Raw genomic sequence first — 23,778 nt, 5'->3', positions numbered from 1 at the left:
AGGTGCGCAGAGGTGAGGAAGGCAGGCTTGGGAAAAACCCAGCTCCTTCCCAGTCTTACAGGACTCCATGCCGGGACATGCAGTCAACTGGGCCAGGTGGTTGAGGCTACGGGGAGCCAGAAAAAGGTTGTGGGGGAGAAGAGCCACCCTCGGGCAGAGCCTCCGAGGAAGAAAATACGGACTGGATTCTAGTCCCTGAATGGAATGGAATGTAGCAAAGCCAAGGCTGCCATGACGGGAGGAAAACAGCGAGTTCCTGATTCAGATGGCTGAATCCTAGGGCCACTCCCTTATCCACCCTCTGGGTTGAGAGGGTAGACTTAGGCAAAACGGGCCTTTGGAGCACGAGGGACTGCTTGCAAGGGGTATGAGTGTGTGTGTGTGTGTGTGTGTGTGTGCGCGCGCGCGCGCGTGTGTGTGTCTGACTACCTTCGAACGCATGTGCCAATATTCTCTTGGGCCAAATCTCCATTTTTCCAGGTTTAGCTGGAACTTGGAAATATTCCCCCCCCCCTGTGGAGAGGCATGTTTTATCTCAGGGGAGAGGAGGGGGGTAGAACTTGTGACAGCTGGAAAAGAACTTAGAGATTCTCTAGTTCCACCCTCTCTTCTCACACCAAGGATGCTGAAGACCAGAGCAGACAACTAACTTGCCCAAGGTCACACAGCAGGAGGGAAGGCAGGCCACCTGATCCTGGTCCAGGGCTTGCTCTTCCCACTGCACTCCACCTCTCTGCCCTGGGGGCTCGAAGAGTGACTACCTGGTTCCCTTCTCCTCCCCAGCAGGGCTGCAACGCTCTCTCATGGACCCCTGTACCCTGTACTCAGCCAACCACAACAGCCCCACGAGGTTAAACTGGATCTGTCAAGCTCCTCAGGATAGCCCAAAGGTCATCTCAAAGGTCATGCCAACCAGTCCCCTGCCCTTAGGTACACCAGCCTACTCACGCTCACACACACCTATCACTGAGGTCAAAGGCCACCAGAGCTCCCCACCTTAGAGCGTTTCCCCCTCCCCACCCCCTGGGAGGTTTTCTTTCCTATCTAACCTCTATTTCTCCTTCTGCAACATGGGCCTGTTTCCTTTCAAGCTGTCCCAGGCAAAGACAGGGGGGAGGGGAGAAGAATATTTCCTCACCCTCAAACCCTTCTGTTTGCCCACCCGCAACAGAGCGGATGAGGGCAGGGTGTCCCCGGGGTGGCTGGGCCCTGAGCCCAGTGCCTGCGTGAGGCATGAGGAGTGCGCTGGGGGAACAGCAGCCTGAGTGTGGGAGAAACAGCTCTTCTGGGAACTGTCCCTCCAAGTCCCCATCCCCTGCAAAATCCTAAGTCTGGAGGTTAAGGGAGGTCTTTTCTGGTTTCAGAGACATCTGTTCTCTCTGCCACACCATTTATTGAATGTTTAATACATATCAAGCAATGCGCTGGACATTTTCATCTACGATTACATTTCATCTTCGCAGCAATCCCACGGTCAGAAACGAATCTGCCCCCTGGGACGGTCCGCCTCTAAGACTAAATCTAACCTTGATCTCTCTTGTGTCATCTACTCTGGCCCAGTCCTCCTTGGCAGTGGAGGCCATGTCTGCTTCTGTCTTCAGATATTCTCGCCATGACTCAGGGGCCCCACATTATCTTCTTGGCCTTGCCCCACGTGCTGGGCATTATAGGGGTGAAAACAGCAGAGACAGGACTGGGGGCTGGGCTCCATGACACTGGCCCGTGCCAGACAGAGCTCAGACCAGGAGGCCGGGGAGGAGGCTCTGGGGGCAGTCCCCGCAAGACACTGGGCTGATGGAGGTGGGGACAGAACCAGGGGCAGCAGATTCTCTCTCCCTGATGATGTCTGTGACCCTTATAGGGAGTATGGGGCTTCACGTTCTATGTGGTAACTAGGCAGGGACCAGAGAGGCAATGAGCTAGCCCTCTCTGTGACCAGCTCTCGGGTCCGAGTTTCAACCCACAGATACCCAGAGCCCAGGGGCCTGAGCAGAAGTGGGCAGGGCTACAAGACAGTGTGACCTGTCCTGGGCTGTGGGGAGGAGCTGACACCGGAGGAGGGACTCTTACACCTGGCTAAGCTCCTTGGCATCTAGAGGGTACTCAGGCTCTGGGAATGGAGGAGGGAAACCCCCAGGCCAGCCTCGGTGGTGGGGTTTCATACACCCCATGGTAGCCACAGGCAACTTCAGTAAATTCACACAGCACTTGGCTTCCCTGTTTGGACCTTCTGTAGCAGGGGTGGTGAGGGTAGGGATCCCCTCCATTGGGGCTACCCCCCATCCGGCCTCCAGCATGTCCGGAACTCAGGGACCAGACCCACCTCCCCAGGAAATGCTCAGGCCTCAGCTGCCACCCCCACCTAGGAGATTCTAGCAGTGAAAGCATGGGCCAATGGGCAAGGGAAGTCAGAATGGTGGGTGGGACTCTGGTCCTTGTGGGTGGCACCTTCCCCCTTCAAGCAGGCACCATTAATATATGCAAAGCATATGCAAATCACCCAGAAGAGAGACACAACATCCACGGAATGTCAGAAGAGACCTTGGAGATGATCCAGCCCACGCCCCCTCATTTCACAGGTGAGGAAAGAGGCCCGAATCAGGCAGGGACTTGCTCAAGGTCACTTGGACATTTGGGTGCTGAGGAAGAATGGGAACGAGGTCCCTTTACTCAGAGTCTGGTGCTCTTTCCACGACGGTCCTGTCTTTTATCTGGGAGGTTGACAAGATGGCCAAGAGGGCACGGAGCAGGTGGGGGGGGGGGCCTGGATGGGGATTGAGGAAGGCCTACTAGAGACCAGGGGTGAGGGCCGGGGATAGGGCCCCTCCCTTCCCACCTCTGAGCCTGGAAACGGTGTGGGTGTGAGGGGAAGAGTGCACAGGGCAGCAGCAACGCCTGAGACTGTGGGGGACCAGAGGGGTGGAGGGGCCGAGGCCAGAGGCGCTGGTTTCCGGCAGCCAAGCAGCAGAAGGCAGCAGGAGAACGGGAGTGTCTGAAGCCCAATGTCAGGGCAAGGAGCCTGCTGTGGTGCGGGGAGGGGGATGGTGCCCTCGCCACACACACATCTCCAAGTGCTCAGCAGCCCCCTTCCGCTTGGACTCTGATAACTATGGCACCTGACAGACCGTAATAGTCAAGCCAGACCCATCCCTTCAGTGGCTGCAGCTGCCCTCCACCCTCCACCTCCCCACTTGGCTTCTCAACCTTCCAGACAGTCCTAGAAAGCAGGACCAATGCTGGGGGGAGGGAGATAGACAGATGGGAGGGGGCAGACAGAGTGAGAAAAGGGGAGACAAGGTGGGGAGAGAGAGAGAATGAAGTGCAGAGCAGGAGAAACTGAGGGGCGGAGAGAAGGGAGGCCAGGGGGAAGAAGTGGGGAAGACTGAGGGGCATGGGGTGGACGGGGCGCGGGGGGGGGGGGGGCGATGGTGGGAGCAGCGGAGCAGAGAGAGAGGGCTCCCAGCTTCTGGGACTGAAGGAAAGCTGGAGCCTGGGTATCAGGCATAAGAGCCCTCGACACTGTCTGGCAGGAGATGGGGACCAAGCCCTTGCCCCTCTGCCCACCTCCTCAGCAATTCCGGGGCTGCCAGGAAATCAGTCCCTCCTCCTCTGCCTCCCTCCCTCCCTCTCTCCCTTGGGGCAGCCGCCAAATCCGAAGCCTTCATCTCTGCTTTTCAGAGCTGGGAATGAAAGAAGGGGAAGCGAGTGCAGCCCTCAAACCCGCTGACGGCCAGATTTTTATTATCTTTGCTCGAATGGGCCCTAGGAAGCCAACAAGGGATTCTTCAAAGAGCATCTGAGTGGCTCATTGAAGCCTGCACCTGCACCAGCCCACCCACAACAGGCAGTCGGGGCTTGGGGGGCACAAGCTGTCCCCCAACTCCCACCAAGCCCAGAGACCAGATTCGAGGCTGCCAGGAGCCTCACTCTCCGCTCTCTGTGCCTAGGCAGGGGCCACTGGCTCAGGCAGCCAAGGCTCAAAGGCCACACCCAGGCCTGCTGGGCCTCTGAAGCAGTCTCTGTCCCTCTCTGGGCCTTGAGGACACAAGCGAAGGAAGAAACTGGATCTCCTTGCCAGGGCTAGAGGAGATAAGTGCTTGGGATTCCTCGAAAGAGAAGCTTTTAAGGCGAGCCCTAGGTCTTTCCCCTGAACTCTCCGCCTGCCCCACACCCACAGGCCCCCTCTGCTGCCTCCTGACTCCCCTTTGCAGGACCCACCCAACCACAACTGCCCCTCCATTCCAGAGCCCCAGGCCCACCATTCAGTATGCTCCTGAACCCCAAACACCCCTCCCTCCATCCAGATCCTCAACCCCGCTCCCTTCTTTCCCCAAGACCTAACCTGGAGTGGGGGTGGGGCCAAAAGAGACCTGGTACTTTAAAAGAGCCCAGCCCCCTCCCTCCTAAGCTTGGGTTTTGTCAGAAAAAGCCAAGGTTGGCACTGTGCAGACAGTAGCCATGCCACCCCCACCTCCCAGCTCTGACCACACCGTTGAGATCGATGCCCGCAGCCAAAGAAGGAATCAATGGTTCTAATTAAACCCTTTTTCCAGGGTGGGTCCTTGGCCAGAGACAGAGAGAGAAAGAGAGAGCGTCTGAGGCTCTGCATCCCAGCACCCAACGCTGTACCCTGTACATCTTTAAGAAACCTGGAGCTCAGCAGTAATCAGGCCACAAAGACCCCAGACACCCCCCGCTCCGCCCCATTAGATGAGGAGGCAAGCAGAAGGCCTGGGGTGGGGGCAGGCCTCCTGATGGCTCATTCCCAGGGATCCTTCCCCTAGGAGAGCTCCCCCTCTCCACTCAGCCCTGCCTAAGGACCACAGTTGCTTCTTCCAGATCCCCAGAGCACACGGGGGACCCACATCTCCATCCCAGCCCTGAGGGTCATCAAAGAGAATCGGCCATCATGGTAAGGGCGGAAGGAACAGAGCGGCGGTGGGGGGGGCACTGGACAAAGACCCTCTTGTCCCCAAGGCACAGTGGCAAGAAGCCAGGGCAAAGCCTTTGCACTCGTTGCCAATGGTGCCTGGGTGCCAGGCAATCTGGGTGGAGGGTGGGGGGGGATCTTATTCTTGCAACCCCCTCCCCTTACGCCCCGAGCCCTCACCCTGAAGCCTTGCTTCTCCACCAGGCCACCAGCTAAGTCTCTGCCCCAACAACTCTTAGCTCGCCTGGAGCCCTCCTTCCTGTGTGAATGCCAGGCCCTGACACTTGCTCGCAGTGGCCCCAACACCAACCAGAACCAGCAAAAACCCTCATGCATAAACCCAAACTGTCCCCCACATACATACACACACGCGCAACCACGCCAGAGAAACCACCACGACAGCTGCCACCAAGAATGACAGAGCTTCACATTTTCATAGTGACAGCCTCCATCAAATGCATCATCAATTCTTTAAAACCAGCAAGAGGGATAGGGAAGGGAATGAGAGAAACTGAGGCATGAAGTTAGACAGCAAAGCAGTTGGCTCAAGGTCACCCAGACCAAGATATCCAGAGTCAGGAAGAAGGTATCCCCCTCCCACCCCCCACAAAGTGCTCAAACCCCACACCAAGGAGCGTTCAGACCTACAAGTCCAAAGTCTGGTTAGCTATCCTCCACTCCCAGTCCTCATCTGTTTCCCCTTCCCCCAAACAACAGTAGCTCTGATATCTCCTGAGAAGGCTTCATCCAGGAGCCCTCCGACAGCACCAAGCGAGGGGTGGGGGGACACTTCCCTTAAAGTTGGGGGCTGCAGGACCTGCAGCTTCCATAGTATTTAGAGAGAGGGAAAAACAGTCCGGGATCTCCTCCTTGCAGGATCCTTGTTTCTGCTCACCTGGTTCCCCTCGGCCCCCGGGGTCCCTCGGTCCAGACTCCTCCCTAGGAGATCGGGCGCTGCCCTCAGCTGTCCTCTCCCACCAGGCCAGGGCAAAGCGCCGGAGGCACTGCCAGGGCTGCATGGGGAGGGGTGGGGCGGGGGGGCTAGCACTAGCAGCCGCACACGCCCCGCCGGGCCCTGCCAGCCGAGCTGCGGAGGCACCCGGCCGGCCCCCTCTGCTTCCACCAGCATCCTGCTGCCCCCACCGACAGGACTCGGAGCTGGCCCCGGAGCTTCTGACGTAGCAGGGGGGTGCGTGGGAGGGGAGGGGGGGCTATGGCGCGTCCCCTCCCCAGCCCCGCCCTCTGCCCCTCGGCTTCCAGCGGTCCCTACCTCCTCACTCACCCTGGATGCTCTCCTCAGCTGGGGGCGCCCTCCCCTGCCCTCTGGCCTCCGCAGGGGGAGGGCTTAAGATCAAATAGCCCCTCCCCCAACCCCTCCCTCTTATGGGCCCTCCCCACCCGCCAGCTGAGCGGGGAGCTGGTCCCCAGTTTCTGCAACTGCTGCCTAGGCTCTGAGGTCTCTAGGGCTAGGGCCTCGAGGTGAGGGGGGCGGGGGGGGGAGAAATACAGGATCGTATCCTGGCAACACAGCCAACCCCAGAATGCACTCACCCCCTTCTTCCCTGGGGGGCTGGCGCAAAGCGCCTGCCACCACCGTCCAAGTGCATTCACCCCATTCTGGGACCTGGGGGAAAGAGAGGCCTTTGAGGCTCCCCACCACCACCACCACTTCTCCATCCCCCTTGCCTCCCCCCACCCCCCGCATCCTCCTCTTCCTCCACCACGGATGGACCACTCCCCTCCCCCACTCCCCTCCCATCCATCCCCCTTCCTCTTCTCCCCACCCCTCCTCCCTCCACACGTACCCCTTTAAATTTTCACCCCTCGGGCCCCCTCCCCCGGGCATCACGAGGCCCTCCCCGCTCGGTCTCCAGCCTTGCCAATTCCAGACCCCCTCTGGTCCCAGGACTCTCGTCGCCCGGGTCCGTCTCCCAAGACTGCACGCCGCGGTCCCCTGCCCCCCCAACACCTGCGCCCCAAGCATCCCTAGCCCCACCGGCCGCCGCCTCCCCGGCCCGGCCGCCGCCCCCGCCCCCGGCCGAGGGGAAAACACACAAAGAAAACAGAAATACCTTCCACTTAAGCATGGAGGCACATTAGGGAGGAGAGAGACAGGGACATGCCTTGGGACGGAGCGTTCCCCATCGGGCGGGGGCGCGGGGGGCGGGGGCCCCGGGCCGGCCTGCCTGGCGCTCGCCCTCTCGCCGCCTCGCGGGCTCCTCGCTCGGCCCCAGCCCCGGGGCGCGGTGCCAGGCGGGCGGGCCGGGGGCGCGGGCCCCGCCGGGGTGGACCAGCTGGGAGGGCGCCGGCGGCCGGGCGTGTGGGTGCGCGCGCGCGCGGGCGTGTCACCGAGTGTGCGAGAGCGAGTGTGTGTGTGTGTCTATGTGTGTGTGTGTGTGTGTGTGTGTGTGTGTGGGCGCGCGCGCGGGCTGGCGCGGGTGTGTCACTGCGGGCGGGAGCGCGCGCGGCGCGGGCACCCGCGTGTGGCCGGAACGTACAAAGGGCCGCCCGGGGTGGCGGGGAGCGGAGGCGCGGAGGGGGCGCTGCGCCTCGCGCCCTCCAGCTGCACGGCGGGATCCCGCGGCGCGCGGCCGGGCCAGGGGTGCGGGGCGCGCTCACGCTCCCCTCCACACTCCACCTGCTTCTCCCACCCCAAGCAATCCTCGCACCACCACCACCGAGACAAATACCTAAGGCCCGGGACCGGCCTCGGAGGAGGAGGCGGGGGGTGCACCTCTAGGGTGGGGGACTTCTCGGTCTCCAAGCCCCGGAGCGCCAGGGGATGGGAAGCGTTCGGAGAGGAACCGGGCGGGGAGGCAAGCGGAGCGGCGGGACCGGGGACCCACTTTTCAGCCAAGGTGACCTCCGAAAGCCACAGCCACCCTATGCAAGGAGAGTCTGGACCCTCCTCTGCCTCTGTCGGGACGCCCCCACTCCCCCGCTCCTTAGACTCGGCTCAGCCTCAGGGATCCAGTCCCCCGGCGCCCCCTGCTGGGCTGTGTCCTTGCCCCCAGCTCCGGTTGCGGCCCCTCCTGCAGGCGTCTGCTGGAACTGCAGAGGGCCGTGTTCGGAGTGAGGGGAGTCAGCTCCTCTGTCAAGTAGGACCCCAAAGGGGCGCGCTCCAGCCCGTTCTCACACCTCGCTTGGCTCTGCCGCGGCCACCTCCAAGGCAGCATGCAGGCGCCAGCTCTGCCCCGCCCCCGCTTTATTCCCACCCCCTCCTTGTCCCACCCTGGCCCACCTGTTGGCTCCCCGGACTGCTCCGGCTCTGACCAGCACTGACCCCGACCCCTCGTCCTGTGCTGGTGGCTTGCTTCCTCTCTCCCTCCGCTTCTCTGTCCTGTCCCTCCTCTCCCAAGCTGCTCTCGGGGAGGAGAAGGTGGACTGAGTCCCCTGCCCCTTTTGTTTACTCCTGGCATTCCCAAAGCTACTTTAGATGGAGCAGGAAAGGGGCACAGGACCTCTCTTCAATATAGGACACAAGGCAGAGTGGCAGGCAGGCAGCCAGGCAGGAGAGAAGACCCCACCCCAAATGACAAACCGGTTTCCCCACTTCCTGGTCGACCAGGTTGCAGCCTTAATCTAGGCTCTCCCATTTTCCTGCCCGCCCCCAGGCCTGCCCCTGAGCCAGGCACATGCCCCGCTGGGGGCAAGTCCCAGATGCCCCTTGAGATTGATCTCCAATTGCAGTAACTTAGGTGGTAGGGCCAGGGCAGGAGGGGGAGGGGGCCTTTCCCAGCTCCAGCAGGATAGCTCCGGAGGGCAGCCAAGAGCCATGTCTCAGACACACCGTCTGGGCACACGACCCCAGCAGTCGGCACCCTGACTTCTCCTGTCCTGGGCCAGCTGCCTCTCCTTCTGCCAACTGGACGGTGCCCATCTTTTGGCCTCTAAGCACACAGCGGGCACTCTTCCAGCTCCCTGCCTGGCTGTCTGCCCAGGATGGGCATGGGAGGCAGCAGGCCCTGTGTAGAGGAGGGGGCGGCGTGGGGAGGGGTGGCTTCCCCCCAGCTGCTGGGACACCGCCTCCCACACCTCTCAGAGCCTACAGGCTGGGGACTCAAGCTTCTGCTCCTCCATTCAGAAGTCTGATTCAACTACACAGACTCTCCCCTTTCCTCTCCCTGTCAGGTTCCCCCTAAGATGGGGTCTCTTCCCTGCCCCACTTTGTGCCCACCTAAGGGTAGCACGGCTGAAATCCAAACCCAGATCTGCCTGACTCCAGAGCTCCCAGCCCCTTTCCCAGCACCAGAAGCACCTCCCAACCTCGCGCACTGCGGGAAGCCGGGGCCAGCCTCTGTGGCTGGAAGAGAGCCGGGCTCAGGAGCGTGGCTGGGGGTTAAGACATGCGGTTATGTCAAGGTTAAGGAACTGGGCATTAGCCCTGGATGAGGACCAGAAAGATGCTTGCCCAGTGACGTGGAGATTTTTCTGCGCTTACGATAAATGCCAAGAAGCCCCTGGTTCGGAGACTGGGGGGAGAGGCTCTGTCAATCAGTCCCCAGAAAGTGGGAACAGTTCCAAAGGTGTCAGCAGGACAATGCTTCCATCTTTCCCCACTCCGAGGTGACCTCCTGCATTAGGAGGGCTCCAGGATCCTGACCTGAGCAGAAGGCAGACGCTTGACCACTGAGCCACCCAGGCGCCCCTGCAGCTCACTTCTTAAAGATGAACCCTTGACATTTCTCAACATCTGCATAGCCGTGATTTCATTTGACCCCCTATTCCCTTCAACTACTTCAACCACACCCGCCCAACCCAGGACAGCGGGGTGCCATAGAGGGGTGAGAAGAGATACAGCTTCTCAACAGAACAAAGACCCTGAGACCCCACAGTGAGCCAGAGGGCGGATGGCATTGACCGCACGAGATTCTCTGGCCCACCCCCAGGGAACACAGGTTCCCGGCCCCCATCACATCTCCAAAGCAGAGTCTCCTGTGGTAGGAAAAAGGCCGGGAAGCCATCACCACTGATCAGGGGCAGAGCAATGCAGGTATTATTCCTCCAGCCCAGAGACGAGAGAATTGCTTCTGGAAGCTGGCATGGTGCCCAGGCACAAGCCGTGTGCCAGCTGCCTCCACCTGAGATGCCTCAGGTGCCACCCCACCCCCACTCTCATTCCCCAACAGGTGACTTCCCTCTGGCCCTCCTCCCCTGCCTCTCTGGCCTTGCTCTTGGTCCGGAGGGGGCAGCTGGCGTGTTTGAGGGATCCACAAGGGCAGAGTTTAAGCGAGCTTCTCACACACCAACCCGCGGCCCCCTTGCCTCTTCCTGGGAGCCTGCAGGAGGGAAGTTATGGGGGAGCACGCTAGAGGTGAGAATTCTCGGCCTCTCCTTCCCCAAGGTACAGTCAGAACACGGAGTGCACCTGGACAAACATCTGGGTAGGAAAAGGGACATGGGGGGGTGGGCAGAGAGGGGCACGGGGCCTCTAGGGAAAGGCACAGGAAAACGATGACGTGGAAACGATGGCTGGGATAAGCTGGACTGCTCACTCTGCCACAGTGGAACCCTTCCCCCCCACCCAGATCCTAGAGAAAGCCCCACCCCCCCACCCGCCAGCGGGGCTCTTTCCAGCCAGCGCATTTCAGGAGCCCGCTTTAGACCATCCACACTCCAGCAAGGGTGGCCCCCAGGCAGTGAGGGAACTGTGATGAGGCCCTGTTCTGGAGAGAGTGATGGGGGCGGGAGGGACGGTGACCTGGCATCTGGGGCAGAAACTGGCAGGGGTGGGGGAGGTGAGGAGGAGGACGGTCTTCCCTCTGCCCCAGGCCTGCACCTTCTGACCACAGAAGAGCGCCCAAGAGCCCCTACAAGGTCTCCTCTTGAATTCCTGGCCCTCCCATTCCCCCTCCCACCCTATAGGAGAGGAGTGAATAGCAGTCAATTTCAAAAGACCGTCCCTCATTCCCTGCGGTCCTCCCTCTCCGGCTTCTTATTGTAGTGAATGCTAATGATCCTCCGTAATTGATGCCCTCATTAGCACATCAAACCCACTTTCTGAAGAATGGAGAGAGAATGTGGGAGGGGGGTTCTCTGGGGTCCTGACTGTAGCCACCTCCAGTGAAAGAAATTCATCCTGGTGCTTCCAGCAGAGAGGGACCCCAGGTTGAGGGACTTTCAGCAGGAAGCCTAGATGTCCCTCTGATTAGCAGTTTTCTGAGCCCAAGTCTCTGTCTTCCCTGTCAGATGGCAGGCAAGGGTCCTACCTCCGCCATCAGACTGGGAGCGCTGAGTCACCCTCGTTAACTAGGGCCCCCCTCAGGGGCGTGCAGTGGTTCTTACACTAGAGCGAGGGTCAGAATCACTGGAGGGCCTGTCAAAACAGGGACTGCTGGGCCTGCTCCTGAAGTTTCTGATTCAGTAAGTTTGAAGAAGGGCCTGGGAATTTGCATTTCTAACAAGTTTTCAAATACTGCTGCTTTTGCTGCTCTGGGCCCCACTTTGAGAACCAATGGGGGGGCGGGGGGGACTTTCTTCTTGTTTTCCCAGCTTAGAGCTTGGGCTGCTGATGCAGCTTGACTGGCAGGTCACCACAGGGCCTGGCCCATGGACAGTCCTGGAGAACTTTGTGGCACGATGATGGCTCTTCTCCTCCCAAACCACCTCCCCTCAAACCAAGGCCAATTCCTGCCACATAAGCACCCCTGGAGACTCCTTTCTCCCCAGACTTTGACCTTTCGTACTGAGGGACAGAGATGACCAGAACTGGATCCCTTGATCCCCAGCTTCGTGCCGCCGTGCTCTGTGCCACTGGTGTCAGTGGGTCTTCTGGGATGAGGAAGGAATAAAATGAAAGAGAGGGTTCCCAGCACCCCACCTCACTTTGCGGCTTACTGGGGCCTAAGTGGGGGAAGGGCTCATGGATATAGTCCATGAACATGAAAGTGCATGCGGTTCCCCACCCCCTTCCTTCCCACTCAGTTCCCGAGGCATAAGAAGTGCAGGTTGGGGTGGGGGACCGGGGAGGAGATTGGACCAGGAATATAAAGAAGCTCAGGAAAGGTGAAGGGAAGAGAGAAGAAAGATGAGGAGGGACCAGAGCAGGGAAGGGGAGGAACGGAGTCTGTATCTATCCTTGAGAGGACGAATTTCAAGCCACAGGGTCCAGGAGGACCACAAGCCCAACTCCTGAAAGACCACACCCCGCTTGGCTTTGAGGCTTTAGATTTCACCATCTGACCTACATGCCTTGGTGAAAAAGGGAAAGGCACCCTCCCACACCCCCACTCCAGCCAGCAGCCTCCCAGGCCTGCCAAGTAGCCTTAGAAGCCTATGGTGGGCGGTAGGGCAAAGGAGCAGGGATCATCCTGACCTATTTTACCCATGCTAGCCCCCCGTAACCATCGCCTTGCCTTCCCGGGGGACAGCAATCACCTGTTGAATAACGAAAGCAGGTGGAACCCTCTCGCACTTTGCTGGTGGGAATGAAAAATGGCTCAGCAACTATGGAAAACAGTTTGGCAATTCCTCAAAAAGCTACACACAGAAATACCACATGACCCAACAGCCTAAATGTCCTTTAGCAGATGAATGGATAAACAAGTCGTGAGCTCTGCCTATAATGGAATATTATCTGTCCCTAGAAAGGACCCAAGTACTAATAATACTCGCTCCAACTCGGATGAACCCTGAACACGTGCTAAGTGAAAGAATCCAGACACGGGAGGTCATGTATTGTAGTATCCTGTGTATGTGAAATATTCGGAACAGGCAAGTCCATTGAGATCTGCCTGTAGGAGGAGGAAGAAGAAAATGGAGAGCGACCACGTGACGAAATGCCTCCCGCTTAGAGGACGTGGTAACCGCACAACACCGTGAATGCGCTAAATGCCACCGAGTTGTTCACTTTAATTTCATGTGATGTGAATTTCACCTCAAAAAAGAAAAAGTAGTAATGGAAGTGGGAGTTTTCCAGGGAGTTCATTAAGTCGATCCACCTGCAGGGTCTACCTGCTCTCGAAACAGGGGCTTGTGCCCTGGAGTCACAGCCTTTCTGATGCCCTGGGCCCTGGGCGTCTGCTCGGAAGACTCAGAAGATGCTTTCGGGGGCGGGGGGGGGGGGCAGGATGCTGTTTTCTGGCCCCACGCTGCCTCTCCCTGAAGCCTCCCCCTTGCCTGGCTCGCACCCCAAGAGAGGCTCCCTTTCACCTTCTCGCTTCCTCAGCAGGCGGCAGGTGCAGGATGGCTGGGTTGGGGCTGAGGAGCTCGCTTCCCATGCGTGTCACCAGCTAACATTGTGCCATCCGCCCCAGAGGCAGACCCATCCCTCCCTGATCTTCTTGCTCTAAACCTTGCTTTAAAAGCTCTCCCATAGATGATTTTAATCACCCTCTAAATGAGCCCCCTGCTCTCTAGAACCTCACTCTTCCCCATCCCTTCTCCATGGCTGGGTCCTGGACGGGCTGCTCTGGGTGCAGGTGAGGCAGGGCGGGGTCCCGGGATGAATCAGGCACATCTGCTGCTCCCACTGCTCTAAAGCCCCCCTCTAGATCCTTCCACTCAAAGACCTTCAATGACTACTCCCTACACAGGGGATTGTGCCCTTTGAGGTCCCTTCACCCTTTGAGGTCCTGACAAAAGTTCTGCACCCTCTCCCTAGATAAATGAGCATCCATGCCCACCACAAAACAAACAAACAAACAAACAAACCTGGGGCCCTCCCCGACCTCTGCAGCCCCTCCCAGGTCCCCTGGGGCAGAGCTACTCAAACCACAGACCAGTGCGGCCACAGGTTCACAAGATGAGTACAGAAATAGAGGGTAAATGTTGAGCAAACCACAGGGATTTGACATTGCCATAAGTCCAAGCACATGATCATTTTTACTATATTTTTTTAAGTGTGGGTTCACAGTCAATTGGAAATTGAACAATGAAAATGTCTCTCACCCCAGAGAGTTTGAAAAGCACTGCGCTAAGCATCCATTCACCTCCATTCATTCTCATGCCTGAGAATGTCGATACATTTCTTAGCCTGGCATTCAAGGCCCTCCAAATCTGTCCCCTAAATCTTTCCAGCCTTATCTCTGGCCACCTCCTGCAATACCACACACACACACACACACACACACACGTACGCACATACACACACACACCCGTGCGGGCTTGTGTGCATGTGTGCTCTGTATCTTCCCCTCGCACTTCAGCCTTTGCCCGTACTGTTCCCCACCATGGGGTTATCCTTTCCTTCCTCTGCACCTGTTGGCACCTGACTCCCGATGCCAGGTGCGGCTCACATCCCACTTCCTCAATGTAAAGCCTTCCCAAACTCTACCCCTGCCCTCCACACACGCGAACACATTCTAGCTGCAATTCCCTCTCCCCTGGGCTTTCGTAACACCCACTTAGCTTTATTTGTGGCCGTCCGTCTCCTCCTCCCAGGGCAGAGCTTTGGTCCCCTTGGTTCCCTCTGTCTTCTCCACCTTCCAGAGTATCCATGCTGTGTGGATTCTGAGAATCCTGCCTCCCTGACTCTCCCGGGTCTCTCCTGTGGCTGCTCTCCCAGTCCACCTGTTCCATGCTGGGCCTTCTGAGCCCCGAGCTCCTTCCCAAGATAGGACCTGGGCCTCCGTACCACTCCCTGCCCCACCCCTGGCTTCACCCTCCTTCCCCGGGGGTCGGCCTACAGCAATAACCACTGGTATATGAGGGGGGCCAAAAACCAGTGACATCCAAGATTTCCAGGACTGGGAAAAAGTTAATTTGACTTATTTTTTGAATAGGAAATCCTATTAAATCCCCACCACTGCTGCCACCCCAACCACCAGGGTCCAGCATCAGAAGCAAACACCATTCCCTGTTTCTTTGGCTTTTCGGGGCTTGCCCATGTGCTCACATTTCCTTTGTGTTCTCTTACCCAGACGGCAGGGTAGGATACACACTCGACAATTATAAACTGGACATTGTTCGAGGCACCTGGGTGGCTCAGTTGGTTGATCATCCGCCTTTGGCTCAGGCCATGATCCCAGGGTCCTGGGATCCCCTAGCCCTGAGTCCAGCTCCCCACTCAGGGGGAAGCCTGCTTCTCCCTCTCCCTCTCCCTCTTCCTCTGCCTACCGCTCCCCCTGCTTGTGCTCGCGCTCTCTCTCTGTCAAATAAATAAATAAATAAAATCTTTTTAAAAAAATAGAAATAAACTGGACATTGTTCTGCATCAGCACCTATAAAGGTACCCTGTTGGGGCCCCTGGCTGGCTCAGTTGGTACAACATACACTCTTGACCTCGGGGTTGTAAGTTCGAGCCCTGCGTTGGGTGTAGAGATTATTTAAAAATAAAGTCTTTTTAAAAATAAAATAAAGGCGACCCGCCGAGGGATATTTAGGCCATGTCTAAGGCAGGAGATATCCTGGTAATTACTTTAGTTCACACAATAAGAGCATATCTGTAGAATAAATTCCTGGAAGCGGAACAGCTGGATAAAGGGTATGCACATAATAAGTGTTTTAGATACGAACCATTATTCCTGTTTTCGCCCTGGTGTGTGGATCCATAGCAGCCAATCTTTCCCCACTTGGCCACTGACTTCTCTAGTTGTGTGCCTGCTGGGGAAACCAAGGCAGAGACTATCTCCCCTGCTCCCCCCAGCCCCCGACACACACGCACAGCATCCCAAATTGGGACCTGAAAGCAGAAGAAATCCAGCTTCATTGGTCAGGAAGTGTCCCAAGGATCTGCGCTCCTTGAGAAGCAGAGGGAAGCATGAGGTGTTAGCCTGAAAGGGGAGAAACTAAGCTAATGATCACTTCTCATGTGAAAGAGGAGCTAAGCCGAACGCTGAAGGGGCTCCATGTCAGCAAGAGAGACTGAGATTAGCTCCCAGGGTGAACTTTCTGCCAGTGCAGGAGGGGTGACAAGGGCCTGGCTCCAGCAAGGACTGCAGTGACCCTTACTCAGAGAGCATTACCCCAGGATTAAGGGTGGTGGCCCGGCCAGGCCTGCTGCGAGGCAGAGGGCTAGAGCAGGTGACCGCTTGAGCTGCCATGCAAGGACACGGCCTGGCCTAGGGGAACAGCCCGGGAACCGGATTAGTACGGCAGGGCCCCGAGCTTGACAGTCCTCACAGCAATCCCGTAATCCAGCCTCCAAGGAGGCCAACCAAGCATGATGAGGAGCCCACTTTGCTGATGAGAAAACCAAAGCCCAGAGAGGTTAAGACATTTGCCCAAGGCTTCACAGATGAAGCAGGACTTGAACCCAAGCCTTCAGCCCCCAAGTCCAATGGCCTCCACTGCCTTCCTGGGGCTGGAAGCTTCCCAAGACAGGTCCCAGGTCTCCGGCCTTGGTTCTGCCACCAACTTCTCTAGGTCCTTTGCGCCCTCACTCCTCCATGCCACCCTCCCCACCAACACCCCAACCACGCAGCTGCAGAGCAGGGTGGGGACGGCAGGGCGAGGCTGCAAATCCCTCTCCTGTCTAACAGCTGAGCTGAGAGAGGAAGACAGAGGTGGGAACAGGTCCCAAACTCCCATCTCACGTGTCCTCGCCCGTCTCGGTCCCAGACTCTCTCGTGATAGGAAAGTAGGCCAGTTTGGAATATGTCACAGATATTTTCGACATCCCCATCTGTACTACAGCTTCGCATGCAGCCAAGTGGGGCGGAGCCAGAACCTCCGTGCCGGATGAGGGGTACACCTGCTACCTCTGGGGCTCAGAGCCCAGATGGGGGAGACGAACACGCCCAGGGGACCCTGAAGGGCACAGGGCACGTGTCCAGCAGCCTAGACCGGGCGGGGCAAAAGACCAGCCGTATCTGCGCTCTTCCCAGGGGAGCAGAAGCAGAACAGCTGTGTGATCTGTGGACACCATCGCGCTGCCCTGTGAGTGGTGTGCAGGGCTAGCCTGGGGGTGGAGCACTGAGGAGGGAGCAATTAGTCCTGCGGGGAAAGGGGTCTAGGGAAGCTTTAGGGAAGAGGTGACTGATATTTGAGCTGGGCCTTGAAAGGGGACCAAACTTTGCTGGGTGAAGATGCAGAGGGTTGGGGCGCCTGGGTGGCTCAGTCAGTTAAGCGTCTGCCTTCAGCTCAGGTCATGATCCCAGGGTCTTGGAATCGAGTGCCGCATTGGGCTCCCTGCTCAGGGGGGAACCTGCTCCTCCCTCTCCCTTTGCCCCTCCCCCCAGCTCAAGCACGCACTCTCTCTCGCTCTCTCACTCTATCTCAAATAAATAAATAAATAAATAAATAAATAAATAAATAAATAAATAAAATCTTTAAAAAAGAAGAAGAAGAAGATGCGGAGGGTGTTCCCCGCCAAGGGGTGTGTTTGGGGTGTGCTTCAGCCATTTTGTCTGGGGGGAGAGGGCCAACCATGGAGGCCCAGCAAGAGAGACTGGGCAGGGGTCGGGTGGCCCTGGAGAAGGAGCTGTTACGGTGACTGCCCAGCGAGGAAGCTTCTGGTTCACCTGCAAGTGCCCATGGAGGCTTTTAAGTTACAGGATTCAGAAAGAACATGCAGCTGTCAGCAGGGAGGGGTCACGGTGGGAGGGGCAGAGGTGCGGGGAACCAGGGAGGGTTCTCTTAGAGCCATCAGCTACCCTGACCAAGTCATTCTCCGGTGTGCTGGCAGGGGCACCGCTCCTGACTGGGGGAGGGGAGACTAAGGTGAGAAGTGAATTCCTTGCAGGAGTTAGAGGTCTGCGAGCTCCAAGGGGCTAGGTCGGGGTGGGGATTGCACATCAAGCCACTCTGCGGGAAAGGCCGGTAAAGGAGACGTCTGCACGCTGTGTTTAGGAAGCACCTACTGTGGGCACTTGGCAGCACCGCCTCACCTCACCCTTGCAGCAAGCCCCAGACGTAGGCCTGCTTTGAGCCTTTTGATCGACACAGAAACTGAAGTTTGGGTTTCAGGGGTCAAGAAGCAAAGGGAAGTATAAGTCCCTTCCCGAAGGTCTCACAGCTTATAAGTGGGGAAGAATCCAGGTCTGTCTGTCGCCAGAGTCCATCCCCTTCATCTCTCGCCACCTCCCAGATGAGAGCCAAGGCTCCCTCCCAGAGCAATAACTCAGGCCTCACCCCTCTCTCAGTCTCCACCCTGGACCAGGCCTCCAGGGCCCCACAGCAACCCGTGAGAGAGCCACACTCAGAGGAGCAAACGGAGCCTCAGAGACGTTAGTGACTTGCCAAGGACACAAAGCTAATTAGTGACAGAGGTGGGATTCAGATCCAGAGACCTTCTCCCACCAAATCACTCTGCCTCATTTCTCCCTGAGCACTTAGCTTCTTCTCCAGTTTCCTCATCTGTAAAATGGGCCCGGCAGGGAGGGTAGCGTTAGGGAGAGAACGCACAGATAAAAGCCACTTGGCACAGTACCCAACCTCACTCAAACTTCAACAAATATTCGCTGAGCACCTACTAGGAACAGGACCCTCTTGAAGCTTTTGGGAGGCAACAGGTAACAGAAACCAGCCCCTGCTCTCCCGAGGAGGATACTGAGACGAGGGTTAGGAGGAGAACGGGCTAAAGACACAGAGAAAGCGCTCCGCAGTCGCACCCACTTAAGTCCTCCCTACTGGTTGTAGGAGCTTGGGTTCTGGGGCTCTCTGCATCTGGATCTAGCCAACGGGAGGAACACAGAAAGAGGCCAGCCTCCCAGGTGAGCAGCCCTCCTCCACCTCCCATGACACCATCGAAGCCTTTCCTCCCCTGCCCCCCCCCCCCCCCCCCCGCGGGCTGCGATGGGCGCACACTTGGCTTCCTGTTCCCTCTCTTCCCGGGACCTACAGCCGGCGCTCCTTGTTCTGTTGCAGACTGCCAGCTGCCCAGCCTCCCCTCCCCATACAACCCTGAATCTGATGCAAGACTCTCGGGGGTCATAAGAACCTGAGGGTCGGGGAACGCTTTGGAGGTCCTGACGCAGCCCTGAGGGGTAGAGCCCCAGCTGTTCATGTTCAAGAGGATGGAGAGATTCGCTTCTCTGGGTGGGTGGGCTTCTGGTCAAAATCAGGGAGTTCCTCACAGAGGGACAGGAAAATCAGCCTCTAACTCTACAAACACAAAAGAATCACAGTTGGAGCCATTCTTAAGCAGTTAGGACATTATTTTATTTAATTTGATCCTCTGCGGGTGTAAAATCCCATTTTTTTAAAAGATTTTATTTATTTATTTGACAGAGAGAGACAGCCAGCGAGAGAGGGAACACAAGCAAGGGGAGTGGGAGAGGAAGAAGCACGCTCCTAGCAGAGGAGCCTGATGTGGGGCTCGATCCCAGAACGTGGGGATCACACCCTGAGCCGAAGGCAGACGTTTAACGACTGCGCCACCCAGGCACCCCTAAAATCCCATTTTAGAGCTGATAAAACTGAGGCTCAGAAAAGCAAAGTGACTTGCCCAAGGAATCCAGAGCCCCTCCTCTTCTCTACCTGCAGTGCCTGAGCTATAAGCCCGGGCTCGACTGCAATCCCCAAGTGCAACCAGAGGCAGAAGAATTGGGGGAAGAGACTCTTTCTTGCACCTCCCCTGGGTCATTGCTGCTTTCGTTGCCCCTTCTTGGGGCCGTGCCAACGTGTCAGGAGATGGGGCCAGGTCCTTCCTAGCTCCCCATTGCTGCTTCCAGAATATCACTCTGCCACTTTCTTGCAAAAGCCCCTGCTCCACCCACCTGTGCCAGCCCCCTCTCCTGAGTGTTGTCCACTGACCTCCCAGCACTGTTTCTCACTTGTTGAAGCCTTTTGGCCTCCCAATTCCTAGTGCACCCTGGGCATATGTTTACTACTCCATACTCAAAAATCCCTTTAAAATGACAGAAAAATTATACTGGAGTTTTAAAGCAGGTTAGATTATACTAATGCAAAACCCAACAGAGAAGAGGAATCCATGATCCCATAGAGGAATTCACTAAAAGTGTGAATCTCTCATGAAAGAACCCTAGATTTCCTGCTAATGTCAGGAACAAGGCAAGATTGTCACTCTCATCATCCCTGTTCAACATTGTGCTGAGGTTCTAGCCAGTGTTCTCAGGCAAGAGTCAAAGGGCATCCAGAATTGAAAGGAAGAAGTAAAACTATCCAAGATGGCATGGATTTCCACGTGGAAAATCTGGGGCATCTAAAACATAGCTATTAGAACAATATGTGTGTTTAGCAAGATTTTAAGGATGAGATCAACATATAAATCAATTGTATTTCTATACTGGCAATGAACAACTGGAAATGGAAATAAAAAATATAATACCATGTCCAGTAGCATCAAAAAATATTAAGTACTTAGGGAAAAGACTGATAAAGAATATTCAAGACCTACACACTAGAAACTACAAAACTTTGCTCAGAGACCTCAGTAAATGAGGAGCTATACTATGCTCATGGATCAGAAAACTCAATACTGTCAAGATGTCAGTTCTCCCCAAACTGACAGATAAATTCAACACAATCCCAGTTAAATTCCCAGCAGCCTTTTTTTGTAGAAATTGAAAAATTGATTCTAAAATTCTTATGGAAATGCAATGGACTTAGGATAGCCAAAACAACTTTGAAAAAGAAGGTGGGGGAAGTTGAAGAGCGCTTTCCCCTGGGTGGCAGCACTGAAGCCACCCCTGGCTGGAGTTACAGTAAAAGACATGAAACAGCATGGGTTCATCAGAGCTCCAGTAGCTTTCCTCAAAAAGTTTGGGAAGCTGAAATTTCCTAAATGGGTGGACACTGTCAAGCTGAGCATAAAGAGCTTGTTCTCTGTGATAAGAACCGGTTCTAGGATGACTCACTTCCACAGAGCAGTGCCTGTATCTCTCAGGCACCAGGTTGGCGCCTTGACCAAGATCTGTGGGGGACATCAGAGAAATAGTATCACACCCAGCCACTTCAGTCAAGGCTCCAAGAATGTGGCCCACAGGGTCCTCCAAGTCCTGGAGGGGCTGAAAGTTACAGACAAGGACCAAGACAGGGACCACAAACTGACACCTTGGGGACAGAGAGGTCTGGACAGAATCTCTGGACAGATGGCAACCACCAACAAGAAGCATTAGAACAAATGCTGGGTTAATAAGTTGTTTAATTTGTGGAATTAAAATAAAAACAAGCTGAAGAACTTGCACTAGTTAATTTCAAGATTATTGGAAAGCTGCAGTAATCAAGGCAGTAAGTATCCTGTTGTCTATCAAGACAGACAAATAGACCAAGGAAGAGAATAGAAAGTCTATAAATAGACCCATGCATATATGGTCAATTGCTTTTCAACAAAGATGCTAAGGCAGTCTAGTGGGACAAGGATAGTCTTTTCAACAAACATCCTGGAGCAAATGAATCTCTATGTTCAAAACAAAATAACTTACACTGTATACAAAAATTAACACAAAGTGGATCCTAGACCTAAACATAAGCCTAAAAGTATAAAATTTCTAGAAGAAACCACAGGAGAAAATCTTTGTGATCTTGGGTTAGGCAAAGATTTCTTAGATAAGAACACCATAAAAGAAAAAATTGAAAAATTGGACTTCATCAGAACTAAGGATTTTTGCTATCTCAAAGATACTGTTAAAGGAACAAAAAGACAAGCTACAGACAGGGAGAGAGTATTTGCAAAGCGTTTATATCAACAAAAGGCTTTTACCCAGAATATATAAAGAAGTTTCAAAACTCAATAAGAAAACAACCCAATTTTTTAAATGGGAGAAAGATTTGAATAGACACTTCAACAAGGAGATCTATGCATGGCAAATAAGCATACAGGAAGACGCTCATTATCAGTCATTAGGGAAATTAAGCTTAAAACTACAATGAGATATCACTATTAGAATAGCTAAAAAATTTTTCTTTAATGACAATACTAAGTGTTGGTGAGAATGTGGAGCAAGCGGAGCTTTCATACACAGCCAGGGGAAAGGTAAAATGGTACAACCACTTTGGAAATCAGTTTGCCAGGATCTTAAAATATTAAACAGACATTACCCCATGACCAGCTAGTCTACTCCACAAACTATTTCCCCAAGAGAAATGAAAGCATATAATCATACAAAGACTTGTATGTAGCAAGCTTTATTTGTAATAGCCAAGAGCTGGAAACCCAAATGTCCATCAAAAAATGAATGAATACGGGCGCAAGACTGGCTCAGTTGGAAGAACATGTGACTCTTGATCTTGGGGTCATGAGTTTGAGCTCCATGTTGGGTGTAGAGATAACTAAAAACTAAATAAATAAGCTTTATTTTTTTTAGAGTGAATGAATAAACAAATTAGAACATGTTCATACATGGGGTGCTTGGGTGGCTCAGTCAGTTAAACATCTGACTCTTGGTTTCAGCTCAGGTCATGATCATAAGGTCCTGGGATGGAGCCCCGTGGGGGGGGGGCGGGGGGGCTCTGTGCTCAGCACAGAGTCTGCTTGTCTCTGTCCCTCTGCTCCTCCCCCTGCTCATGCTCCCTCTCTCAGTCTCTCACTCTCTCTCTCCATCTATCTCTAAAGTGAATTAATAGAATCTTAAAAAAAAAATTGTTCATACAAGGACTATTACCCAGCAATAAAAAGCAATGAACAACTGATACACATAATAACACAGATGAATCCCAAAATGATTATGCAAAGTCAAAGGAGGCAGACAAAACAGATACTTACACTGTTTGATTCCACAGAGATATCAAATCTAGAAAATGCAAACTAACTAATCTATAGTGACAGATAAACACATCAATGGTTACCTAGAGATGAGGGGATGGGGTGGAGAGGGGTGGGAGTAACAGATTAAAAAGTGACACAGGGAAACTTTTGAGGGTGATGGGTATGTTCATTATCTTGACTTAGTGATGGTTTCACAGGTGTACTCATATGTGAAAACTTAAACAGTACTTTTTAAATATGCGTAGTTTATTGTATTGTCAATTATTCTTCAATAGAGCTATAAAAAGGTAAATAAAAAGAAGCAATAATCAGATAAAACAAAAGAGTTAACCCCCCCAAAAAAGAAATGAGATATAGATATTGGGAAAAGCAAAATCATCTCTACATACAGATTATATTATTATCTGCTTAGAAAAGTCAAAGATTCCACTGAAGCCTTATAAATCTTAACAGGAAGTTCAGTAAAATAGCCAGTTAAAAGAAAAATATAGAAAAATCAATAGTTTTCTTTTTTACCAACAAAAAACAATTTTAAAATGTTTTTTTAAATGATTTTATTCATAACAGCAATTACAACTATGAAATACGTAGGAATAAATTTTACCAGGAACATACTAGAAGACTTGAGTAAATGGAAAGATGTATGTGATTTTCTCACAATGGAAGAATACTTTGTAAGGTTGTCGATTTCCTCCAAATTACTCTATAAATCCAATGCAACTTGAGTTTGAAATTCCAACAGAATTTTTTAACTGAAACTAGAAAAGGTAATTCTAAAATTCATCTGGAAGGGTAAATGAGTACCAAGAGAAAAAAAAAGATAAATAAGAAAAATGGGCTGAATAGGAATTGCTTGCATTACCATCAATCCAAATGTACCATAAAATAGTAGATATTATAGTAAGAATAGGATTTGTCTTCCACATAGTAGGTACTTCACAAACATTTGTAAAATGTAAATCAATAAGCTAACAGATCAACAGAACAAAGAGTCCAGAAATAATATCAAAAACCCTTTTTCATACAGTGAATATTGTAATATAAACATTTATCATGTATCTCTATTAAATATGTCCTTGATGTCCATGAGCACCTCAAAGTCAACATGCCCTAGATTGACCTAACCACATTTCTTCCCTCTCCAAGCTCCACATCTCTATTCCTGCTCCTCCTCCTACTTTGCCAAATCACTCAAACAGGAAAAGTGGTCACCTTGGATCCCCTTCTCCCCCTCACGCTCTCATTCAGTTTTACTTTCTAAGATATCGGTCTCCACCTCCCACCACAGAGGAATTTAGCA

At 54.2% G+C, this 23,778-nt stretch overlaps 2 protein-coding genes across 2 annotated transcripts in view; one reads left to right on the top strand and one right to left on the bottom strand.

Moving 5' to 3' along the window:
* The window catches only part of SRCIN1 (SRC kinase signaling inhibitor 1), a 64,728-nt gene extending 58,779 nt beyond the window's left edge, over window positions 1-5,949 (bottom strand). Inside the window, 1 exon segment of the mRNA XM_057318196.1 lies at window positions 5,826-5,949. Coding sequence (XP_057174179.1) covers window positions 5,826-5,949 — 124 coding nt within the window.
* An 8,199-nt stretch (window positions 5,950-14,148) lies between these two features.
* Window positions 14,149-20,889, top strand: LOC130544755 (40S ribosomal protein S19-like). The gene is made up of 2 exons (XM_057318218.1): window positions 14,149-14,155; window positions 20,447-20,889. Exons 1-2 carry the CDS (start codon window positions 14,149-14,151, stop codon window positions 20,887-20,889), a joined length of 450 nt encoding a protein of 149 aa, XP_057174201.1.
* The last annotated feature ends 2,889 nt before the right edge of the window (window positions 20,890-23,778 follow it).

Source organism: Ursus arctos, unplaced genomic scaffold (genome assembly GCF_023065955.2).
Source record: "Ursus arctos isolate Adak ecotype North America unplaced genomic scaffold, UrsArc2.0 scaffold_24, whole genome shotgun sequence".
Lineage (NCBI taxonomy): Eukaryota > Metazoa > Chordata > Mammalia > Carnivora > Ursidae > Ursus > Ursus arctos.
The sequence above is the reverse complement of the archived record's forward strand: the minus strand, read 5'-3'. Positions and strand labels throughout refer to the sequence as shown.